Source organism: Lachancea lanzarotensis, scaffold LALA0S07, assembly GCF_000938715.1.
Source record: "Lachancea lanzarotensis genome assembly LALA0, scaffold LALA0S07, whole genome shotgun sequence".
Lineage (NCBI taxonomy): Eukaryota > Fungi > Ascomycota > Saccharomycetes > Saccharomycetales > Saccharomycetaceae > Lachancea > Lachancea lanzarotensis.
Window position 1 is genome coordinate 745,179 of NW_019212885.1, and position 21,277 is coordinate 766,455.

Genomic DNA, 21,277 nt, shown 5'->3' on the forward strand with positions numbered 1-21,277 from the left:
GCATTAAATAGAAAAGAGGTATGATTGGGTCGTTGCAAAACTAAAAATCGTTATTTAGCGCTCTATCATAACGTGCGCGCTGTATGCAATCGACGCGAAATGATTAAGACGCCGTATTTCATCTATATGTATACAGAAATTGATGCCTATCACGAGGCGTTTAGGCATTCTTGGAGGCAAAGTCTTCAATAAACTGTGCAAGGGTTTTGGTACTTTCCACTGAAACCGCGTTGTAAATGGATGCTCTGAAACCACCTACAGATCTGTGACCCTTCAACCCGGTAAGCTTAAGAGCGGCAGCTTCGTCTAGAAACTTTTTGTCAAGTCCTTCTTTTTTCAAGGTGAACACAACGTTCATTTTGGATCTGCATTCTTCGGCCACAGGAACAGCATAGAAGTCAGAATACTTGTCTAGAGCAGTGTATAATAACTCAGCTTTGAGTTCATTTTCCTTTTGCTGGGCAGCTACACCTCCTTTTGCGATAATCTGGCGCAGAACCAAGTCAATAATATGAAGTGTGAAAATAGGAATAGTGTTGTAAGCAGAGTTATTCTTCACGACCGTGGGATACTCGAAGGCGATAGGGGTAATTGGAACTCCGAGCTGGCGTAGTTTGTCAAGAGAAGCGGAGGAGATGTTCTCGAGAATCGATTTTTTAATAATGTAAATGGTGAGACCAGCAAGACCAATGTTTTTCTGAGCACCAGCCATGATTACACCATATTGGGAAACGTCGATTTCGCGTGATAGAATGTCGCTTGACAAGTCCGCTACAATTTCCACATCGGAATCTATCAACGCTCTTGGTAGTTGTGGCCACTCAACGCCGTGAACAGTCTCATTTTCACAGAGGTATATGTAAGAATAGTCTTTGGACTTCAATTTGGCAGCCCACTCGGATTCTGCGGGAATGGAACCAAATTTCCCGTTGTTGAAGTCCTTTGCGTTGAAAATAGCTTCTGAATCGATTCCTAGTCTTTGAGCCTCTTCCAAAGATTTAGCAGACCAGGATCCGGTGATCAGATACCCTGCAGTACCTTTGGAGCCCGTTTTACCGACATGAGCAGCGGTAAGGTTGGTGGCTAGCGATGAAAATCCAGTTGTTCCACCGCCCTGCATAAAGAAAACTTCATGAGTGTCAGGAATGTTCATCAAATTACGCAGATTTGCCTTGGCGCTTTCAATGACCTCAGTGGCATCGCCTGAACGGTGTGAAATCTCACCAATTCCAAGACCGATGCCTTGATAATTCACCAAATCTTTAGCAGCTTGCTGCAAAACATTGGTAGGCAATTGAGCCGGTCCGGCACCAAAATGGCTGGGTTCTTCTCTTTCCAGGGACATGAACAGGATGTGGATTAGCTTGACCGTACAAGAGATGGTAGAAAGACACAATCCCTCCACAGATGAACAATGTTGATGGTCTTAGATGCGTAGGATGACTCTATTCAGAACCCAATTTTCTACAATAAATTGGTTTTCGTGTAAAGAGACCAGTCAGCAAATGAGTGTGTCGTTCGAGATTTGATGTATAGAACAAACCCTGGCATCGGTAGTGACAGGGAGCCGAGAGTACTTTAGAATTGGTGTAGTTGGTTTTTTTGATGATATCAACACAACGAGCACTTCTTCTTCGTAGTTGCACACGGGTATAACTGTAGAAATAAGCTATAAAAGTGTTGATTTGATAATTAAGTTTCATTGATATGCGAGATCACGGTTAAAAGAACAATTGACGCTGTAGAGCTTAATGGAGGTGCTTGTTATTACTTGGGGTGTCCAGTGTGGTTAAGTATGCAACTCTCCTTGTCATGGTTTTAATGTTGATGAGACAATCGTTGATTTTTGAATGAATTGGAGAAACTGGGTCACAAGTATATCAAAAGAATAGATGTGATTTTGGAACTGGCAAAAGTAGGTGAATTCGTCCAAGAAATGGCACTTTCTACTTCCTAGAGCTTCGGACAGCAAACGTAAGTGTCTCTCGAAATAAGTCGATCATCCTTTACGAGTGTGTCACTTGGACCGCGCGACAATTTGAGATTCAGGGTTGTCCAAGCGGAACAGCCAGGCATTGCACGAATTTGAAGTAATCTAGGTTTCCAAATGTCGTAGTAATACTTTTTACTTCCACGCTATCGAACGAACGAACGGCTAAACTTTACGGGGTTTTAATTTAGGATCATCAAACACCACTGTGAATCGTCTTTTAGTCGTCTTAACGTCACACTCGTCCAAAGAGACCGAATTCCGTTTCTACCGATTTGCTCGTTTACCGGCTGAATTCGTGGCGAGAGATTCTAGTCACACTATGGAATTTCTGGAACTCCCCTTGAGTCACATCACCAGACCTTCGAAACCTTCCAGATCACTTTGCATGTGTTCAGCTTCACTAATGAAACAATCTTTCACAACGATCCCAAAAAAACGTATTAAGACAGCTCTATCCCGCTAATATTGAATAACTTTCGCTTGGCCCCAAGACAGCGACACCTTTCCCCATAAAACGCTATTGTCATGGCCGACTACAACTTCACTGACACCTCTTCACCTTTGACTGCTCTTCCCTACAATACACCCATACACCACACCAACACTAATAAAACGTTATAGTATATGATGAGACCCTTCAAAGTCACATGATCTCTGCGGCCTTTTCTGTGTAATCCAGTGCGTGGGTCTTCGAAAAACTTTAATTTTTCCAAATTCGAAATTTTTTAAGCTGAATGCCATTGTAATGAGATACGGCGCCTCACAGAAGAGGAAAAAAAGCTTAATCCAGCTATAACTACATATCTTTCCTTCACATCTGAATTTTTCACCAAGATTTACTCCATACAAACCACATCAAAATGGTACGTTTAAATGGTGGCAAACAGCACTTGGAGACAGGTTTTGATAGATCTAGGATTAGTGGGCCCAGTTGTAGTGAACACGGCGTTGAAAATGCGGTCAAAATAAGCCTAAAATGAGCTTTCCAGCTGTCCAGGTAGATGGGTGATCTATGAAAAAGGTGCCAATGAAATTTGTGGCAAACCCCATGGGAAACTTAATGACAAGATACCTTAACGGAAGTTTGAGGGCCTAGACGTTCTCTGCTCGCCGTGTTTCTTCAAGGTCGGGCTCCCATTTGGGTACACCCCCCACTTTTGCTTCAAACTTGTCTTCCTCGTCTCTCCCTCCATCTGCACATATACTAACAACAGTTTTTACAGGGTAAAGTTCACGGTTCCCTAGCTCGTGCTGGTAAGGTCAAGTCTCAGACCCCAAAGGTTGAAAAGCAAGAAAAGCCAAAGTCCCCAAAGGGTCGCGCTCGTAAGAGAATTTTGTACACCAGAAGATTCGTCAACGTCACTTTGACCAACGGTAAGAGAAAGATGAACCCATCTCCATCTTCTTAAGCGGCATCATGACTTCTTCGCTCTAATAAATGCTTACACATATTACTATTGTTTTTGTTTGTTTCTAAGTAACTTTGACAAGAGAAAACCATCTGTTTCATATACTTTATGGATGGTAGTCGGCGCAGACCCGGCTTTCCAGCGTCATTTAGCTTCTATGTATCTGCGTATAACAGACAGTCGTTAGATGAATTTATGCGTGGTTCTTTTATCATCTCATCATACTGAAAAGCTAGAACTTCTTACAAGAAACTAAACCACTATTGATCTTCACGAAGTTCATAACTCGGCCAGGCCATGTCGCAAGCTGAATCCAACATTAAGGCCCTGATTTCTACTTTACAAACCGACTTTGTCAAGAACTTTACGTCTAGCGAAAAACTACACCGTTTAAAACCAAAGATAAAACTTCAAGACTCAGATCCCATCACTGAACTAAAGAAACTTTCTCAAATCCTGAAAGCTCATGCGACTAAGATTGGAATCATTCTACATCCTGACAAATTCTACAACAACCTAGATGCTGTTTTTAAAGAAATACAGTCACTGGCTAATTCTATCTTCTTTCTGATAAGTTTAATTCCGCTATTCTACCAGGAAGAATATCCAGAGTATTTCACAAGCCTACTAGATGCTAATGTCTTGAGTCTTCTAAATGGCGTGGGAGGTCTTTGTGAGGAGCTAAACCAGCTTCTATCTGCGCCTTCGGATCAACAGAATGCTTCAGCTTCAGATGACAGCGCCAGTGCAAGGTTGGTGCCAATTGGTAAAATATGGGCTGTCTGCGATCAGACGTTGGAGCTTAGCGACATGGGTGAACTGGGGCTATTGAATAAGAAAATAAAAGTCAGTTCGAAGCTTGTTAGTGACACATTGACCGAACTAGAAGAATGGCTTGCAGAGCCCCGGATAGAAACCGATGATCCCTTCGGTCTAGAAAGTGATTCAGAAGAAGAAGAACAAGGAGAGGAAGAAGACACTGAAACCCAGGAAGTACCACCGAAAATGATACAATTCGTACAGGAATGGCAGACAAAGTTGAAAATGATTCGTCTCTTGCTCCAATCGTTTTCGAAATCCATTGCATCGAACGACTACAAAAATAAAAAGCCTACTTCGTTGCAACTCGATCGACTCAACGCCCTACATGGACGTATTGTGGCCGAGGTCGACGAACTGATATCATCCACGTTCATGGGTGGTCAGGATTTCGATTCTCAAGATGAGGAGATCACACAGCTGGCCGGTCAGGTTGACCTCGCTGTTCGCGAAATGGTCAAAATCATCAAGGATGTGAATAAAAATGACGAGAAAAAGGGCAAATGGATACAAGTCTGGGATAACAAGTACTTCAGCTAGAATTTAGATTTATATATTGACGCACAAATATTCGCACATACCAACGTAGGTCTTATTTACAAGATGCGCATGTGCGAGTAGATTCTCGCTTATTCGTTGAGCTTAGCCAGGATCTCACTGTCGCGAAACAAAACCACTTCTTCGTCATCCTTGAGTTTGATGCTGGAACCACCAAATTGTGGGATCAACACGCTGTCGCCAACTGCTACTTGGGGAACAACCTTGACTCCGTTAGCGTCGGTGAATCCGGGTCCCACGGCCAACACCGTTGCCTGGTTTAGTTTTTGAACATTTTTCTCAGGCAAGTACAATCCAGAAGCCGTCTTAGCTTCAGCCTTGACTCTTTGAACCAAAACACGGTCCAACAAAGGCGCAATTGATTTGGCAGACTTGATAAGTGTGGACATGCTTGTATTTGATAAAATTTCGCAGAAGTGGGTTCAAAAGAAGCAGAAAAAAAGTGTGTTAAGCTACTGATAAGTTCGCAACGACTATACTCAATGATATAGACCTAACTTCAACTTAAAATGAGAATTCTATAGTTTAGTTGAACAACTTTCTTGCCTGAAATGGCTGACCAAATATTATTCACGTATACAATATATAATATATTTAAATTTCTCAGTTATGCTGGAAAATTCGAGAGAAGGGTAAGCTCACAGAGGATGAGGCATCGAAGACCTGAAATAATCATAAGAACCGACCTAAACTCGATAACAATTAACTTTGATTTTATGACTTCTTCCTGCTTACTTTACGCACATTTTAGTACCTCGAAATAATTCAAAACTTTCTTTTAACCTAGCTTTGCAAAACTGTCAAAAAACTGCCTTACTTAACCGTGATATGATTAGATCTCTGATAGGAACAATGTAGGATTTTTACGACCATAACCTGTTGTCTTTGAAGTGCGCTTTCTGTTGATCCCACGGATTTGGGTGGACGTCACATTCGTATTACATGACCATTAAACAGATAGACCTGGCGCCTGCTGTCATGGACGGCATTGAGGAGTATGAGGCTAATGGATAGGTTGTGATCGCCACATAGATAGTTCTTTGTTGCGTTGTAACTTGGACCCCGTTTTCTTTTTTTGTTTTCATTCGGTTATGGAAACCACATTCAAGCTTAACAACCGTTTCGTGATGTTATTATACCTTTTCATGCAACTTGGCCCATATTCGCGCGAGTAAATAATTGTTCTTCTGCGAGAAATTGCTGCTCACCAATCATCACCATTATCGTAATCTGCATCGTCGTGGGCCACTTTACTTTTCCGCTGGTTAAGCGCAGCAGCTAGGGCATCCGCAAGAGAAGGTGGTCCGCCTCCTCCATTACTCTGGGAGTTGCTCGCAGACCCGGAAGGTTGACTTGTGTTTTCTCCTCGCGCTTCTTGCAAAACGACACTAGGCTTGTCAAGTTGCGATTTATCTGTCTTCTTCAATGCCCCAATACCCCCGGCACCTCTGATAGATGCCAACAAGGCATCACGTCCGGCATCCCCGGCATTTTCCCCTGCAACCCCTGCGGGTTGAGCCTGTTGAGGATTGGCTAGGAAAGCGGGAGGGGGTGGAGGAGCACCAGCAGCTGGCTGTGCTTCTCTGGAAGGCATGGGTGGGGGCGGCGGTGGAATGGCATTTGCGGCCGCATTGTTTGATGGAAATGCCGAAGAAGAAAGAGGAGGAGGAGGTGGTGGTGGAGGAGCCAGACCAGATTGCTGTGTTGCAAAAGGTTGAGACGTAGGGGGGAGTGGAGGTGGTGGTGGCATGAACTGCTGGCTATTAGGTTGTGAAACTGGTTGTGGCATTGGAGCCCGAGACGGATGTGAAAGTGGAGTAGAAGATTGTTGTGGAAATGTATGCATAGGCGGTGGAGATGAAACTGGAGCATTGCGTTGAGGCGGTGGCGGCGCTGATGATACACGAGCCGCTCTGGATGGTGGTGGAGGGGCTGCTCCACGTCTCGGAGGTGGAGGTGGACCTGGACGGCGACCCTGCGCAGAACCGGTTTGTGTTGGTTGGATAGGAGCTTGTATAGGATAACCGGTTTGCGACGGCTGAATAGGTACATGTGCCGGATAACCCGTTGGATTGGAGGTGACTCTCCGCGGTGGCGGTGGCGGCCCAGGCCCTTTCCTTGGTGGTGGAGCAGGAGGTCCGTTAGAGCGAGGAGGAACGCCGGGCAGAGGTCTATTAACTTGCGGCAGAGGCGGATGTGGTACCATTCCACCCGGCTGATTGAACGGAGCGTTCGGTGTGGTGTTCTGGGGAATGGGGAAAGGATTGTGATTGGATCGTTGTGGAATTGAAGGTGCTGAAAATGCTTGGAATTGTGGAGCTGCCGGTACCGCTGAATGTGGTGCAGAAGGTGCAGAAGGTGCAGGAGGTGCAGGAGGTGCAGGAGGTGCAGGAGGTGCAGGAGGTGCAGGAGGTGCGGGTGCATTGGCAAAAGTAGGCATTGGGGGAAGCTTGTGAACTGGTTGCTTTGGCTGGGGCGCTGGTGTAGCAGACTCCGAAGGGTTAGCCGACGAGCTGTCGTAATCAGACACTGGACTTTCCAGAGCCTCAGATGCATATGAGGTTGCAGTTTCCAGTGGTGCTCGTACTGGTGGTGACGAAAATTTTGGGGTAGGAGGGGCGTCGGGGGTGTGATGAACTGGTGAAAACCCACCTGCAGCTGCAGGTGCCGGTGGAGGTGGAGGGGGAGCTTTCTTTTTCGTCACAGGAGCATCGAAACCGTCCTGAATCTTGTATCGCTGTCTTTGGTCGGAAATGAGAGATTCTCCCCTTGGTCCATGCACCACTTGAGATTCCTCCTCAGTTTGTAGCTTTTTACTCAATGCAATCGCATTTTTGTTTCCCAATGTCTTCTTGGACGCATACTTCTCGCGTTTCTGCACTCTTTTGAGTAAGTGTGCTGCTTCGTCCAAATCTTCGAACAGTAGCCCTGCCATGCATTCTTCAAGCTCAAAAGTATGGAAAAAAGTCCGATCCTGGTGATATTCAAAGCCCACGCACAGTTCCTGATCCCACAAAACGCCTCGATGGCCTTGAATATCCACAAGTTTCAGGAAAAACGTATGTCCCACAATGTCGTCAACTAGAGCGACAGCTCCTGATAGACCAGTGAACTGCCATTCTTGAGGGTTTGGATATGCCACGTACAGTCGGGCCACCGTGACATCCACGATTTTATTGGAGCTTTTGGGTAGTGCTCGTTTGATCTTCTCCTTGTCTTGGGCGTTTAAAAGACCCATTGGGATATGCAAAATGGTCCTCGATCAATATGATATAAAATTAGTGCGTAGTTGGGCGAATTGGGATCTAAAAAAGCCTTTTTTTTCGACTTGGACACAGACCGGGTCTTGAGGTATCTTTGTCAAGTGTTTTAAGGCTTCAAAGGCGACTAGTTGGTCTCAATTGCCTCTATTTCTGTTGTCCGATGAGCTGTTGAAATATTATAGCTTCAACTTCTGGTATGGTGTCTTAATGGTCATTATAGGGCCCCTTTCCTAATATGTGTATAGACCAATAAAGCGTTCACGTGATACAAGCTATGAGAGAAATTGGAAATCCAATGAGAACGAAGCCAGAAAAGAACTGGTCAGAATGGCATCTTACTGTGGTTGGAGATTACGCTAACACCATTGGCTTTGATCAATACAAAGTTTCAAAGTTTTAGAAGAAACAGCTTTCTAAAGTTGATCACTCCACACGGGTGTGTCATTGGAAATGCTAAGTAGCTACTTGTCCAGACATCCCTGCCAAAAAGTGGTGTTGAGCCCGTTGAAATAGCGGTATATATCTCTTTTCGAAATGCAGGATTGTTTACTGTCAAATTGGTGGCAGCTCTGGGTTGGTTTCGTTCTAATTCTAAGGTGGTAAGAAAACGCACACAGTGTTCAAGACCACCAACGAAGACTTCTGGTCGCAAGACTGTTGAATCCACGCTGCTTTTCACAGTCGGTGGGGAATGCCTTACTGCATTCAATTTTTGAGGGAACATTGATCATCCCATCGAACTTCTTTTTTTTCAAATTTCCAGCTGCGACAGCGATCTCAATGACGCACCGAAATACAGAAAGGGACTGTCACTCGAAGGAATTCGCATCAATTTCGGAGAGAAGTACACTCCTATTTGATTGAAGCAGAACATTTGCAGTGCTTGAAACGATGCTGTTTATTCACTGTGTGCCTCATCGCTCGTTGTTACGTAAATGTTGCAGAAGCGATAAATAGCTCACGTTAAGGCTCGTCGATCAACGACAAGTTTAAAAGGGTGGTCCATTTTTCACGGTCATATTCACCGATCACTGCTTGCGGATAAGGGGTATCACTTATTTTCGAGGTAGCGCTTATAGCGCTCTCTTGGTCGTCTGTTTTCTTCTTGCGGGTATCATCTGCTTCGAGGGTTTGATTCAAAGAAATGTCAGCGCCCTCGTTATCGTGCTCAACTCTACTTTCAAATAGTGCGCTGACGGTCCGAAGCGTACGATCTCCTTGTAGAATGGCACTGTTGCGCCTCGATATCGACGATAAAGATTTTGACGGAGAATGCTTGTTCTGCAAAGTGTACAAGTAGCTGAAGTCGACGCTGTTGTTTGTTTCATGGCCATATAAGCTGTCTTCGTTTTCGTGTCGAAAGGATATGTTCGATAAAGACAATTTTTTGCTCATGCGTCGCAGCCTACCGCTTTTGGTTGGAGACGACTGTGTAGAGTAATTGATATTATTTGGATTCGCCGCAGAATTGAAAAATGATGTTAGCTGGGAGCTAGACCGTGAATGGTATGATTGTTGTGGTATATTTGAATTACCAGCATTCGTAACCACAGAACCAAATTTCAGCGGATTCCTCATACTACCCGAGGCTGAGGTGGAGAAAATCGAAGTCACTGATTTAGTAGGAGAGTGTGGTCCTGTAATGATATTCGTATCTCTAGAAAGTCTCTGTTGACTGATCATGGAATCCTCCTGTCTTAAGACGTCATTCATCATTTGTACTTTGGTTTCCTTTTTGTCTCCTTCGAAACCTTCATGCTGCAAGAAAACATCAAGTTCACTTACCGCATCACCATTATCTCGCACATAAAAATCCTCAAAACTGAGCTTAGGCTTCACCTGAGGGAAGCTGAACGCTTGACGTGGAAGTAGCTTATCCGAAGCTTCTAGTTCAAGGCCAGCAGGAAGTTCGGGATTATCTTGGGAAATAAGTCTCTCGTTATGCAATAGCTTAGATCGATTTAATTGCCAGTCTGGTAAGCTCACACTGTGAAGCAGAGTCCCAGATTGACAATTTACCTGAGCATCATCTGTATGAAGGTAGTGATTGGAGATTTTTGGAATGTCTTCTAAATCGTTTTCTCTTAAGACGTCAATAATCTCATCTTCAGTCGAGCTCGAGGATGGTGTAAATTCGTATGGGTTTGAGCCAATCGGTGTCACTGGCCTTTTCTCGTAGTTTAATTCTATTGCGGTCGTCCGATTGTCTTCGTGACACTGCAAGGAGGGCGGTAAAAGTGCATTATTGATCCTGTGAATCGCAAGCTTTTCCATAGAAAGAGCGGTTTCGTCCGGCTGGGCCGGCTTTTGTGTGTCGCTAAAAAGCAAACTAGAATGAATGCTCTTGGAGCTCGCTTCTAAATTTTGAGAATTTAATGCCACATTTATCAAGCTCTTTGAACTATCATGTATTGTGGAAAGCCTGGTTACGTAACGAGACCTGTTTTCTTCAGTCGGTGCCGGCACTGAAGGACTTTTGAATATTTTGCTTCCCGACCTCATCAACGAGAACACATCCAATTTGGATTTTTTGGGCGTCTTGATAAGTCCATTGGCGGGTATGGGAACAGTGGTGATTACAGAATCTTGGGACTGTGGAGCCTGTACCTCCACACTATGCTTAAGAACTGAATGAGTCGAGTTGTCCTCTGAGCTCGTATACGTTGATGGGTAGTTATTCATCCAGTTCTGCTGAATATTCATGGCTGTAGCATAATCGAGGTCTGGGGTTAAAGTTTGAGCTGAATTTTTCATTGTCACCGTTTTCTGTTTTTCTTGGCTTTGCTCGAGTATGCCTGTCATAGTTGAGTCTAACTCCGCATTTCGAAGCTCCTCAGAGCCGCTTTCCAAGTCACTTGTCGTTATTTTGGCGGCAACTGACCCTAGATCGAGATCTGCCACTAGACTATTTGTCAACATTGCAGCCAGAAGCACACTAATGTGTGCAATTGTCAGGCGCATTTCTAGAGATGACAAGGACGCTGTGGGCAATCTCTGGAGCAAAATATTCACGTAGGAGATAGCCGAGCCCAAGCTCAAAAGTTGAAGTAGCAACACAGACCATGCCAAAGCTGTCAACCTCTTCAAGCTGTGAATTAGTTGTGCTCCTGTTAAACAAGACAGTCCACTGGTCAAGACGATTAGCGCAGGTCTGCTGAAACAACTTTGATCAGAACTTGTGCCCAGTATGGCGATGGAAAGGGCAGCACCGGCCACATTAGCAAGTATCGTGCATCCTCGGAAAACTAAAATGCCTCCTGTTGAGGTTTGTCTTATTGACATCAACCAACCTTTCTTGGTTATGCAAAGATGGCCTGTAAACCAAATCCGCTATTTCAAGTACCGCTGCTAAACTGAGAACTTAAGTTCTGAGATGAATAAGGTACTCAGATCAAATCATTGCAATGCGATCAGTGCTAAACGTCAAGATGGGTTGTTTCTCAGTAGCCCGTTCAACAATGTTTATCCTATTCCCAAAAGGGTTCGATGTTCTTATATAATCATTGGATCCTGAAATAATAAACGTCAGTACTATACATCTCGACAAGTATGCGATGTTCAGGTAGACCAAAAGAGAACGTACCGCCAATGGGACTTTAAGTTTGTCTGTTAGAGAAGCTGGGCCTGAATTGTCACACTAAGTTTCGCCAGTTAAAAAAAGGCCTTCCTACCGGAGAGGACGAAGGAAAACCAAAGTTAGAGCCAGTCGAGAGATTTAAAACCGGAAAATAGAGTAGAACTTGCTCGTCTTAAAACACAGACCATCCTTGATGATACTAAACGCCGGCTGGGTTCCATATTCTGAATTTTCTTTGTTCTGTTTTTTCTTCGGGATGAGGTAAGTTCGACTTATTCTTCAATCTCGCATCGTTAAGCTGTCTGAGATGTAATTTGTTCGGCAATTGATACTTAAGATTTCCGTTTAGTGAAGTTTTGCTTTCAAGTGTGTTCTCAGTTCCGCTTTCTGTATAGCATAATCTCGGATTGCTTAAAATATCTCCTGCCATCATCGTCGATGATCACTAAACTCAAATAGTTCTTGATACTAAAGTAGTTGGATTGGCTGCTAGGCGTCAGATCGTATCCCCCTAAGAAGAGGCGTATGGGTATTGTCTCTCCCTTCACTGGGGAACCATCCATAATCTCATAACGGATAGACGTAGAGTCCGAAAGCTGATTGGGCTCCAATCCGCATGTTTCCCTCGTAATAACGCTGAGCTCCATGTGCTTGACTTTTAGTCTTGTGAGCAAGAAGTATATTCTTCCTACAATCACGTCCTTAAGAGAAAACTGGGATTTGGAGTATTCGAATTCTATGTGGAGACAGTTTTCGATCCCAATGTTCAGTTTTACAGACTTAGCATCAGCAGGAGTGCTGGAAACTGCAGGCAGTAGAGCATCCCGGTTGTAAAGTAGACACCAAAACCGCTTGTGTTTGACAATATCAGTTGATTTTCGGAAAACAGTAACCTTCACATAATAAGAGACGTCCACATTCTTGCCCCTATAAGATTCGTATCGTTTTTCAACATCTTTGAAATGGAAAGGAAAGTTTTGAGAGTGCATCAATTCCCCGTGCGGACAAAGATCTGCACTTAAACTTAGAAACGTTTCTGCGGGCCGTTTCTTACTTTCCCCATTTGACTTCAATAAATCAACACTTCCAACAAGGCTCACTTTCACACCTAAATGTTCCAACTTCTTTCCCTCCTTGACTCTCAATGTGACCCTGCCGCTTACACTTTCACCGTCCTCGTAGATAGGATATCGGTCTTTGAGCGTTCTTGCAGTCGGACTGTCTGAGGAGTTGGCTATTTCAACGTGTTTGCGAGACTCTTCGCCATCTAGCAAAATTTCTATATCGATTGGCGCTTTAAAAAAGAGAGCCATTGCGGGTTCCTGTGGTTATCGTTGTGTGAGCTGTTAGGGTCGCTGGCACTGCGTTGTTAACATAAGATGAAAGCTTCAAATTTCGTAGTACATTACTCACGACAGCGTCAGTAAAATAAAACAAGACGAATAAGTGTCACACGTAGAAGCGGTTCGAATACGGAACGCCAGTATCAGCTTCAGAGTTTGTATTCTGCCATTGCTGCTAGGAGTTTCGATGATTGCTCACGGTTTTGTCGCCGAAACCTCGGGCAAGATCTCGTTACCTCAAGTTATAAGAAAAGCGCGAGTTTCTTTGCAGTTCTAGGGCTGCTAGGAAAGCACCTCTCCCACGTTTGAACCTTCAGAGAATTTGGTTGTTCTATTCTTTAGTCTGTTAGCATGAAAACTGGTTCTTGATTTGCAGGGTTATTCGAAAATCGACTTTACCTCCAGTAGACTGCGAACCGCTAGCTATGGTCCTGCTAGTGCTTTCGTAACGGGACGCAAGCAATTGAGGATGTAATCATTGTTTCAGTAACAACAGTCAAAATTATTCGAATAAAGGAAACTCTAATGTGATGCATTACTCTATATACAGATATGAAACGTCCTTATTCGTCGACCATGGAAGATTCAAAGACGTTCAACAGGTTCAGTACTCTATCATCACCTTTCAATTCACTAACCCACTCGCTGCCTTTTTCCTTCCCTTGCTCAACCCATTTTTTGGGCCAATCAGCTTCTTCAGCTACGGCAAGGTTAAGATCTATGGAAGAGCTGAACGGCCTCACTTTTTGTAACACGCAGCTTGTAGTAGCTTTGCAGAAAGAATCTGCAACATACCGCGTCCGGTAAAATCGGTAAATCCTTTCCGGTATATTGAGAAAACCACTCAGGTTGGGCATGGGAAGGACCAGAATGGGTTGCAGATAAATTGCCGGTGTTTGAGACTCCAGTTCTCTGATGACTTTGGAGGTTGAGAGCTCAGACGGAAAATTAGCATCGCTGTACTCATTAGGATAGATGTAACGTTGAGGTACCGGCTTGGGGGCTTCGGGGGTTTCTTCACCGTCCGCGGAGGCAGGAGCGCCCTGTTTTTCTTCCACAGTTTCCTCCACAGGCGTAGGCTCCGTGAGCGGCTCCTCAGATTTCTCCTGTGCAGATTTTTGAATTTCTGTCTCAATTTTTGCTGCTTCTTCCTTCAGCGGAGGTTCCAATGGCCCCAAAATCCCCTCATGTACACCGTCGATGTATTCCTTATACGCTCCACGGCCGATGCAAATGACACCTCCAGCCATTGAAGGATCTGAAACCAGGGCGTCCTGATCCACGGTGTTCAAATCCCGATCTGGATTCTTGTAATAAACTCCCAGCAAGTTTCTGTAGTCGAATTCTGTCTTATACTTCACGGCCAGTGCTTTCTCTTGTTCCTCGTCGAGCTCTTCGGCAGCCTTCACGTACTTGAGGCCCTTGGAAATGGCAGTTTTGCATCTAGACCATAGTCGACGCTCATTTTCCAACCGTTTGAGCTCAGCTTCATTATCTAGCAGTTCTCTTCTCAGTTTTCGTATGCGTTCTGCCACCTCTGCTCTGATCAAGCCTTGTTTTTCCTCCGTGAAAACGTCGTAATCCACACCACTGGAAAACAGGACAGGTTTTACAAACCGTCTCCAGACAGTCATACTAGTGTCGAGGTAATCACTTGGAGGTGGAGCGATAAAAACTGTAATTTTCCGTGGTTTCTCGTTGAAGGCTAGTTTTTCCTTTGAAAGCGGTTCTACCGCTTTGCACCACTTATCAGTGATCTTTTTCTGCTGCCTTTTGTCATAAACGATACCTGATATAGATACTGTCAGCACAGTCCAGAAGATCATCCAGTTACGTGATGGAATGCGCAATGGTGGTATTCCCATGGCTTTAAAAGCAGGATTGGTATACCCGGGTTTTTTAACTTTAGTCACCACATCAGCAGCAGCATTGGCAGTTGGTGTGTCAGAAGTAGCCATCTCGTATTGTCTAGTCCTTTACTTCTCTTAAATGAAGTTTCTATCTCATTATCTCATAAAATTTTTAGGCATTCAAGTTGTTCCCATATAGTATTTACATTTCGAGCCAGAAAGTATAAGTGACATCTGAATTTAAGGAACCTGTCACATCAACAAAATGTAACGGTTCAATTGAAATTTATCATGGTATATAACGTTTAAGATTCTTGAATTTACATATACAGGATACTCTTTGTGAAATATCGTTTCTGCCTGAGAAACTCACAGTTGAGCTTGCAGATACGAATGTGCTAATAACATAGCCGGGGTTGGAGCGTTTTGACAAGACTTGAACTTGAAAGGGTGAAAGAATCCTTGTACGTGCGAATACATCTGCGTAGCATTGGATTAGATTTGTAGCACAACGAAGAGGGTATGCCTCTTCCTTTATTCAAATCATTGCGTCCATCGTCTGGGCGAACACACGACGACGCCAACTCAAAAACAGCTCAACTTTACAATAACGAGGAATTATTCCACATAATTGATTGCTGTGTCATTTCCGTAATTGCGAGAGGGAGAAAGAGAGGGGTGGAGAAAGAATGGAGAAGTCATTAGAAGCCATTTTACGGCTTATTCAAAATGTCGCCGAGTGTGACACGAGATTGAGACCTGTTGTGGTCTTTTGATCGTGCAACAACCTGCAATTCGTCTTGCTGCTCTCTCACAGCACTTTGCGGCTGGAGAGGCCGTGACATGGGGTTGGTGGTGTGTTTGCCTAGATCGCCGCCAAATTTGAAATCCGGCCTTATCATGTCAGCGTCGTTAAGTTGGCGAGAAGAGTCCAAAGTCAAGAAACTTGAAGGGAAACTCGGTACTGGAGCCGAAGCAGATACGCCGGAGAGATTGGAGGGGATAGTAATGCTGCTGCTGCTGCCAGTGGAGCTGCCCGTGCTCGCCGAATGGATGGCAGGCAGATCCTGAGCGGCCCGATGACTGGGGGTTGGGCGTTTATGGCTGCTGAAGTCGTCCAAAAACGCTACGGATGACCTTCGGGACGGATCTTGAGACCGATCCAGAACGTTGGAACAGTAAACCTCGGCCGTGGGAGACACAGTTCTGGAGTGGCCCCAGACGGCGGTGCCCAAAGACGGCAGCTCGGAATGGCTTTTGGAATGTGAAGCCCATGATGAAGGTGCCGGAAACGACTGGGAATGACGGTTTTCCACCACGTTGTGGAAGAGTGAAGGTCCCGACCCCGTGTAACGGTGTCCTAGGACCGCCGGCGTCGATGCCGATGCCGATGCCGATGCCGATGCCGATGCCGATGCCGATGCCGATGCCGATGCCGATGCCGATGCCGATGCCGATGACGCAGTGGTGGATGAAAGTGAACGTCCTGGGGGTGCTGAAGTGCCTGCCACCTGACCCGCGCTGTAAATCGATTGTTGGATAAAACTGACGGGCGGGAGCGATGTTGTGGAGACCAGACTGGGTCGGAGACCGACCGAATGTGAGTGTGAGTGTGAGTGTGAGTGTGATTGTGCTTGTGCCAGCTGCTGCTGGTGATGATGGTGATGGTGATGATGATGGAGCTGTCCAATTGTTGCCGGAGCTGCTGTAGGGGCAGCCAACGGCGAGGACGACGCAGTCGTCGAAGACGACACCGAGCCCGAGCCCGGAACGGAATGCGACGGCGACGCAGGCAACGACTCTGTTCGTGTCAGCGGATCAGACAATGCGACGACGGGAGCTGGAGAAGTTACGCCACGGGCCCGCAAACGTTTGTTGGCGCCACCATTCCACCAATTTTTGACGGCATTGTCACTACGGCCGTTATTCAGCACTCTAGCGATTTCCGCCCATTTTTTCCCGAGCCGGCCGACCAAATCTTCGATCACGGCTCCTTCCGCCTCCGATATGGGCTGTTTGTTGAGGGAAGGTTTGAGATTTTGATGGTAGCGTTCTCTACACTGTTTCGGGGATCGATTCTGCAGCGCTGCAGCGATCCGTACCCAGTTTTGCGGGCCCAGCTGGCGCACCAGCGCCAGCAGGGCCTGATCTTCACTGGCTGTCCAGGGACCCTTTTTGGTCGACTTTGTTGTCATAGTCCGTGTGCGGTTAGAAATGACGGATCGAGCCGGTGATCTGTATCCGTTCGTGTGTGTGTGTGTCCGTGTCTGTCTCGTCTGCCTGTATCGTCTTCCTCTTGTTTCTTCTATGCGGGCGACCGACGACCCGGAGAATTAGACGTCCGTGGTATATATTAGTAGCGGGAAAAAAAAAGGTAGTAGGAAAGCTACCGAAGTGGTGGAAGAGAGCGGGGGAGACACCGGAGAAAGGTAAACCAACTAGTCTGTATCAGTAGTCTGTGCGTTGTTGATAATGCCAAAACGAAATTGTGCCAGCCTGTGTATTTGTATTTGTGAGTGTGTAAGTTAGACAACGACCTTTGATGTGTTAGGAAACGTTCTTCCCGTCCGTTGCCTTGCCTATATGACCTTCCAAAAAACCCGAAAAAAAAAAAACAATATCAGATTGATGGCGAAGAAGAATCTCAAAGCGAAATGAGCTAATTCTTGTGTGGGTTCTCGGTTGGCTGGCTGGTTGGTAGGTAGGAGGTGCGGTCGGGTCGATGCGGCCAGTTGGTTGTTCTGCTTGGGCGAACACCGATCTACCCTTCTTTTAATAAATATTCCATCCATATTTCCACAATCTGTCGTATCGGTATGGAAGCTCAGTTGCTTAGACGACTAAAACTTTTTCTCACCCGTTCTGGAAACGCAAGAGCCCCGCTTGGATAAGCATTGAGAATGCTTCGACGCGGGTAAGGGAAACGTCATTCGGCTGATGCTACGCGACGCGAGGAACGGCGGAAGCGTTCTCTTGCGTATTGCATTACATTGCATGCGCGCGCATGCGCGCGCATGCACAAGTAGGCTTGAAAAAGCAAGCATAGAGAAAACCGGACCGGCCCGGAGCGGACTTAAGTATGTGCGTCCAACGTCATGTGCCAAATACTCGGTGATAGCAAGCGAGTGGTGTAGGTCTCCGAGACAACAGCGGACGTACGCAACCGTCCAGCCCGGAAAAACCCGACGTCGAGGAAGCGGAGCTGAGGGACAAGGCACAGCACAGCACAGCACAGAACGGCATAGCGTACGGCGGCTGCTACAGACTTGGTTTGTCACAACCGTTAATTGTTACCACGTACGTCGGAAAACGTTGGCCTGGGCCCATAAACCCAATGGAAAGTAAATGGTGCCGGTACCGGGATGGCAGGGGGTTGAGCGCGTTTCGCCGGAGCATCGGGTAAACGCGTGTGAATTCTTCTAAGCTCACGCGTAAGTTGCGTGTGTGCTTTTGCGTGTGCTTTTGTGTGTGCTTTTGTGTATGTGAGTCTTTTATGCAAGAAGCACGGGCTGGGGGCCCAAAGTCCATGCATGGGATCTGCATACCGAAACATTCTTTCATGCCTGGGGGACTCCAAGCAACCATCTCACAATCGAGCGCGTCAGCGATTGGGCTATAGGACAAAACACGGCTCCAAGCACTTCAGCCGGGAGCCAAGCGGCTGAGGCGAATCTCAGGTCTTCGACTGTGAGGACTGTTTCATCTGTAAGAATCTAGCAGGGGAGAGAGTGGTAGTAGTGGTAGTAGCAGTAGCAGTAGAAGGCTTTCCGTTTTCGCTATCGCTGGAATCTGTCAGTTCGGTGTGAAAAGGTCGTCGTCCGACGGGCGAATACGACTTCAAGTCCGCTGACAAAGCATTGCTGGTTTCGTCATTCAGGACGTCACGGTTGTAAACGTGAAAGACTTTTACAGCCAAGCACTTGCACATGTTCTGGGAGGATTAGCGGGACAAAGAGTGGAAACTATGATGCATCATCATCCATCACCAAAGAAAGGGTAGTAGACAACAGGTGGTTCTAGTGCAGTAAAACATGCAATCGCGGAACTTTTTCCCAGCTAGTAGCACTCATTTCTAGTCATCGTCATTAGCCAGCGTTTGAATGCACAAGACGGGGAAAGACTCCTAATAGAAAAACACGGGTCACGTGACCCGGCAACACTGTTCTATTGGCAAAAATGCTGAATCTATACTATCTATGGCGGGTGGCTGTGCTAGGTAGTAGTCTTTTTTTTTGTTAGAGACAAAAACTTAACAGCGACCTAAGGTCAAAGAAAAACCAGTCATCTCGGTTGTTGAAATACGGTTTCATAGTGGTCTGTCAATCCGTACTGTTACAGGTGACACCAAACATTTTGCCCTGAGTGCGGGCGTTCCAAGGCCCAATATTTTTACCGTGCAAGTCACGTGATGCGCCACGACCCAACCGTCTGTGGTTGTTCCAGGTATTCGTGAACCCGCATGAAGAAAATATACAGCACAAATACCTGTAAGAACACGTCGTGCACAAGACGTTATGCTGGAAACAATCACACCAAAAAAAAAAAATGAATTTCCCGCCGCCTCGTCGACTCCCTGTGTATATTAAGTTAAAATTGGAAATTGAAATTTGTAGTTTCCTGTCTAGTTGAAATTGGAATTTGTAGTTTCCTGTCTAGTTAAAATTGGAATTCTTAGTTCCCTATGTATATTTAGCTGATGGAATTTGTAGTTCCCTTTGAAGTCCCCTTTGAAGTTCCCTCTGAATACTCTGCTGAACATGGAATATGTATATAATGTGAAAACAAGAACGCGTAAACTACTCCTCCGAGTGTACCCCCACGCCCTGCAAACCGATCCCGCTTCTTCTGCTTTCTTATTTGCTCTCTTGGTGCTCATCGTCCCAGTTTAGCGTGAAGCGGCCGTCGGGAACGACATACTGCTGAATCTTGTCAATTACCTCCTCCGCACTGGATGCAACTTGGATTATGCGTCCGTTTTTCTCGCTAATGAACCCGCTCTTTATGGAGTGCTGGATAAACTCTAGCAACGAATCGTAAAATCCATCCATGTTGAACAACACAACCGGCTTTTGATGAATACCCAGCTGCGACCACGTGATGCACTCCATAATCTCTTCCAGTGTGCCGTATCCACCGGGCATTGCGACAAATGCATCACTTTCCGTAGCCATCAGCCGCTTACGGGTGTGCATATCTGGCACTATGGTTGTGGTTCCGTATTCGTGACTCAATGGCGTAGAACCGTTGTGGTTGTCCACGGACTTTTTGATTTCATCGTTGAACGACGATACCGAGTTCTTCTTTTCGTGTTTTTCAGAGGGTTCCTCGGTGCGTTCTCTCGAAACCAACGCGTTTGGGATAATACCGTGCACATTGCCGTCCACTTCCGGACCCATGGCAGCTTTGGCGATTTCTCCCATCAGTCCCGTCGTTCCACCGCCGTACACAAGTTTCCATTTCATCGAGTGCAATAGCGATCCCAGTTTGCGGGCCTCCTCGGCAAATTGTGGTTTTTCACCATAAGACGATCCGCAGTACACGCAGACAGCCTTTTGCGCAGCAGTTTCCGTCATTGTTCGAATTCGAGGAAATTTAATGTAGATTGTATTTAGGGGACAAAAGCTCTATATGTCTTGGTCTTCGTTGAAACCTCAGATTTGTGAGCTACAAGATTCTGAGAAATACTTACAACAACCTGTTTCAAACGGTGTGGGAGCTCTGACAAACCCTCTTTAATACCTACGTTTTTCTGGTTCAAATCTGAAGTCTAGTCGGAGATAGTAGAGTTTAATTATATTGCGTGTCAATATAGGAACTTGATTCCGGGAAAGCCGGCCGGAACAACCAAGACGACGCTTCACAGATAATTAGCATTTAAAACAGAATACTGGATCTTGAGAGTTACATCTCGGGAGATGCCGATCGGGAGAATCAAGAGGAACACAAGATGGAAGAGCATCGCAGCGCAGTAGAGCGAAACCTAATCTTGACGGTATGATCGTAAAAGATCCATCATGCTAAAATCTTCAATTTCCACGCTTTGAAACACTCTCCGGCGTCCCACGTCTGCAGAGAAGATTAGGGCAGATCTAAATACAAGTAAAACGCTACATATCATACGAGTATATTTCACACAAGGTCGAAGCTAGCAAGTAACTTAGTATGTGCCAATACTCCGTGTTCCCTTTCGCAATTCCAGACAGGGTCCTAAGAGTTCGCGCAAGTGGCAAGTTCCCATAGCCGTTGTTGTACTTGTTCGACCATCAACATATTTCCAGCTGGCCTGGGTTTAAGTGCATCGGGCACCCAGCCACCCATCCGGCGATTTGCGGCCCGATCCGGGCGCCCGGTGTCCGGAATGACTAAAACCAAAAAAAAAAGGGGAGCCACTAGAGTACTTGTAAACGACTTTGGGTTTATAATGTTAAACGACTTGTGGCTCCTTTTTTTTCTTTTTTTTCTGGC

At 45.7% G+C, this 21,277-nt stretch overlaps 10 protein-coding genes across 10 annotated transcripts; 2 read left to right on the forward strand and 8 right to left on the reverse strand.

The window, feature by feature from the left end:
* Positions 1–160: 160 nt before the first annotated feature.
* Positions 161–1,345, reverse strand: SER1 (LALA0S07e07580g1_1; the record flags this gene model as incomplete). Its single annotated transcript, XM_022771663.1, has 1 exon — positions 161–1,345. One exon carries the CDS (start codon positions 1,343–1,345, stop codon positions 161–163), a length of 1,185 nt encoding a protein of 394 aa, XP_022629547.1.
* Positions 1,346–2,853: 1,508 nt separating this feature from the next.
* Positions 2,854–3,402, forward strand: LALA0_S07e07602g (LALA0S07e07602g1_1; the record flags this gene model as incomplete). Its single annotated transcript, XM_022771664.1, has 2 exons — positions 2,854–2,856; positions 3,217–3,402. 2 exons carry the CDS (start codon positions 2,854–2,856, stop codon positions 3,400–3,402), a joined length of 189 nt encoding a protein of 62 aa, XP_022629548.1.
* A 297-nt stretch (positions 3,403–3,699) lies between these two features.
* On the forward strand, positions 3,700–4,761 carry LALA0_S07e07624g (LALA0S07e07624g1_1; the record flags this gene model as incomplete). Its single annotated transcript, XM_022771665.1, has 1 exon — positions 3,700–4,761. One exon carries the CDS (start codon positions 3,700–3,702, stop codon positions 4,759–4,761), a length of 1,062 nt encoding a protein of 353 aa, XP_022629549.1.
* An 89-nt stretch (positions 4,762–4,850) lies between these two features.
* HSP10 (LALA0S07e07646g1_1) lies at positions 4,851–5,168 on the reverse strand (the record flags this gene model as incomplete). Its single annotated transcript, XM_022771667.1, has 1 exon — positions 4,851–5,168. One exon carries the CDS (start codon positions 5,166–5,168, stop codon positions 4,851–4,853), a length of 318 nt encoding a protein of 105 aa, XP_022629550.1.
* Positions 5,169–5,983: 815 nt separating this feature from the next.
* Positions 5,984–8,017, reverse strand: LAS17 (LALA0S07e07668g1_1; the record flags this gene model as incomplete). Its single annotated transcript, XM_022771668.1, has 1 exon — positions 5,984–8,017. The coding sequence occupies one exon, from the start codon at positions 8,015–8,017 to the stop codon at positions 5,984–5,986; it is 2,034 nt and encodes a 677-aa protein (XP_022629551.1).
* Positions 8,018–9,005: 988 nt separating this feature from the next.
* Positions 9,006–11,324, reverse strand: IRC8 (LALA0S07e07690g1_1; the record flags this gene model as incomplete). The annotated part of the gene is made up of 1 exon (XM_022771669.1): positions 9,006–11,324. One exon carries the CDS (start codon positions 11,322–11,324, stop codon positions 9,006–9,008), a length of 2,319 nt encoding a protein of 772 aa, XP_022629552.1.
* A 669-nt stretch (positions 11,325–11,993) lies between these two features.
* On the reverse strand, positions 11,994–12,932 carry PEP8 (LALA0S07e07712g1_1; the record flags this gene model as incomplete). Its single annotated transcript, XM_022771670.1, has 1 exon — positions 11,994–12,932. One exon carries the CDS (start codon positions 12,930–12,932, stop codon positions 11,994–11,996), a length of 939 nt encoding a protein of 312 aa, XP_022629553.1.
* A 593-nt stretch (positions 12,933–13,525) lies between these two features.
* TIM54 (LALA0S07e07734g1_1) lies at positions 13,526–14,920 on the reverse strand (the record flags this gene model as incomplete). Its single annotated transcript, XM_022771671.1, has 1 exon — positions 13,526–14,920. One exon carries the CDS (start codon positions 14,918–14,920, stop codon positions 13,526–13,528), a length of 1,395 nt encoding a protein of 464 aa, XP_022629554.1.
* Positions 14,921–15,525: 605 nt separating this feature from the next.
* Positions 15,526–17,007, reverse strand: LALA0_S07e07756g (LALA0S07e07756g1_1; the record flags this gene model as incomplete). Its single annotated transcript, XM_022771672.1, has 1 exon — positions 15,526–17,007. One exon carries the CDS (start codon positions 17,005–17,007, stop codon positions 15,526–15,528), a length of 1,482 nt encoding a protein of 493 aa, XP_022629555.1.
* A 2,658-nt stretch (positions 17,008–19,665) lies between these two features.
* LOG1 (LALA0S07e07778g1_1) lies at positions 19,666–20,385 on the reverse strand (the record flags this gene model as incomplete). The annotated part of the gene is made up of 1 exon (XM_022771673.1): positions 19,666–20,385. The coding sequence occupies one exon, from the start codon at positions 20,383–20,385 to the stop codon at positions 19,666–19,668; it is 720 nt and encodes a 239-aa protein (XP_022629556.1).
* Positions 20,386–21,277: the final 892 nt, after the last annotated feature.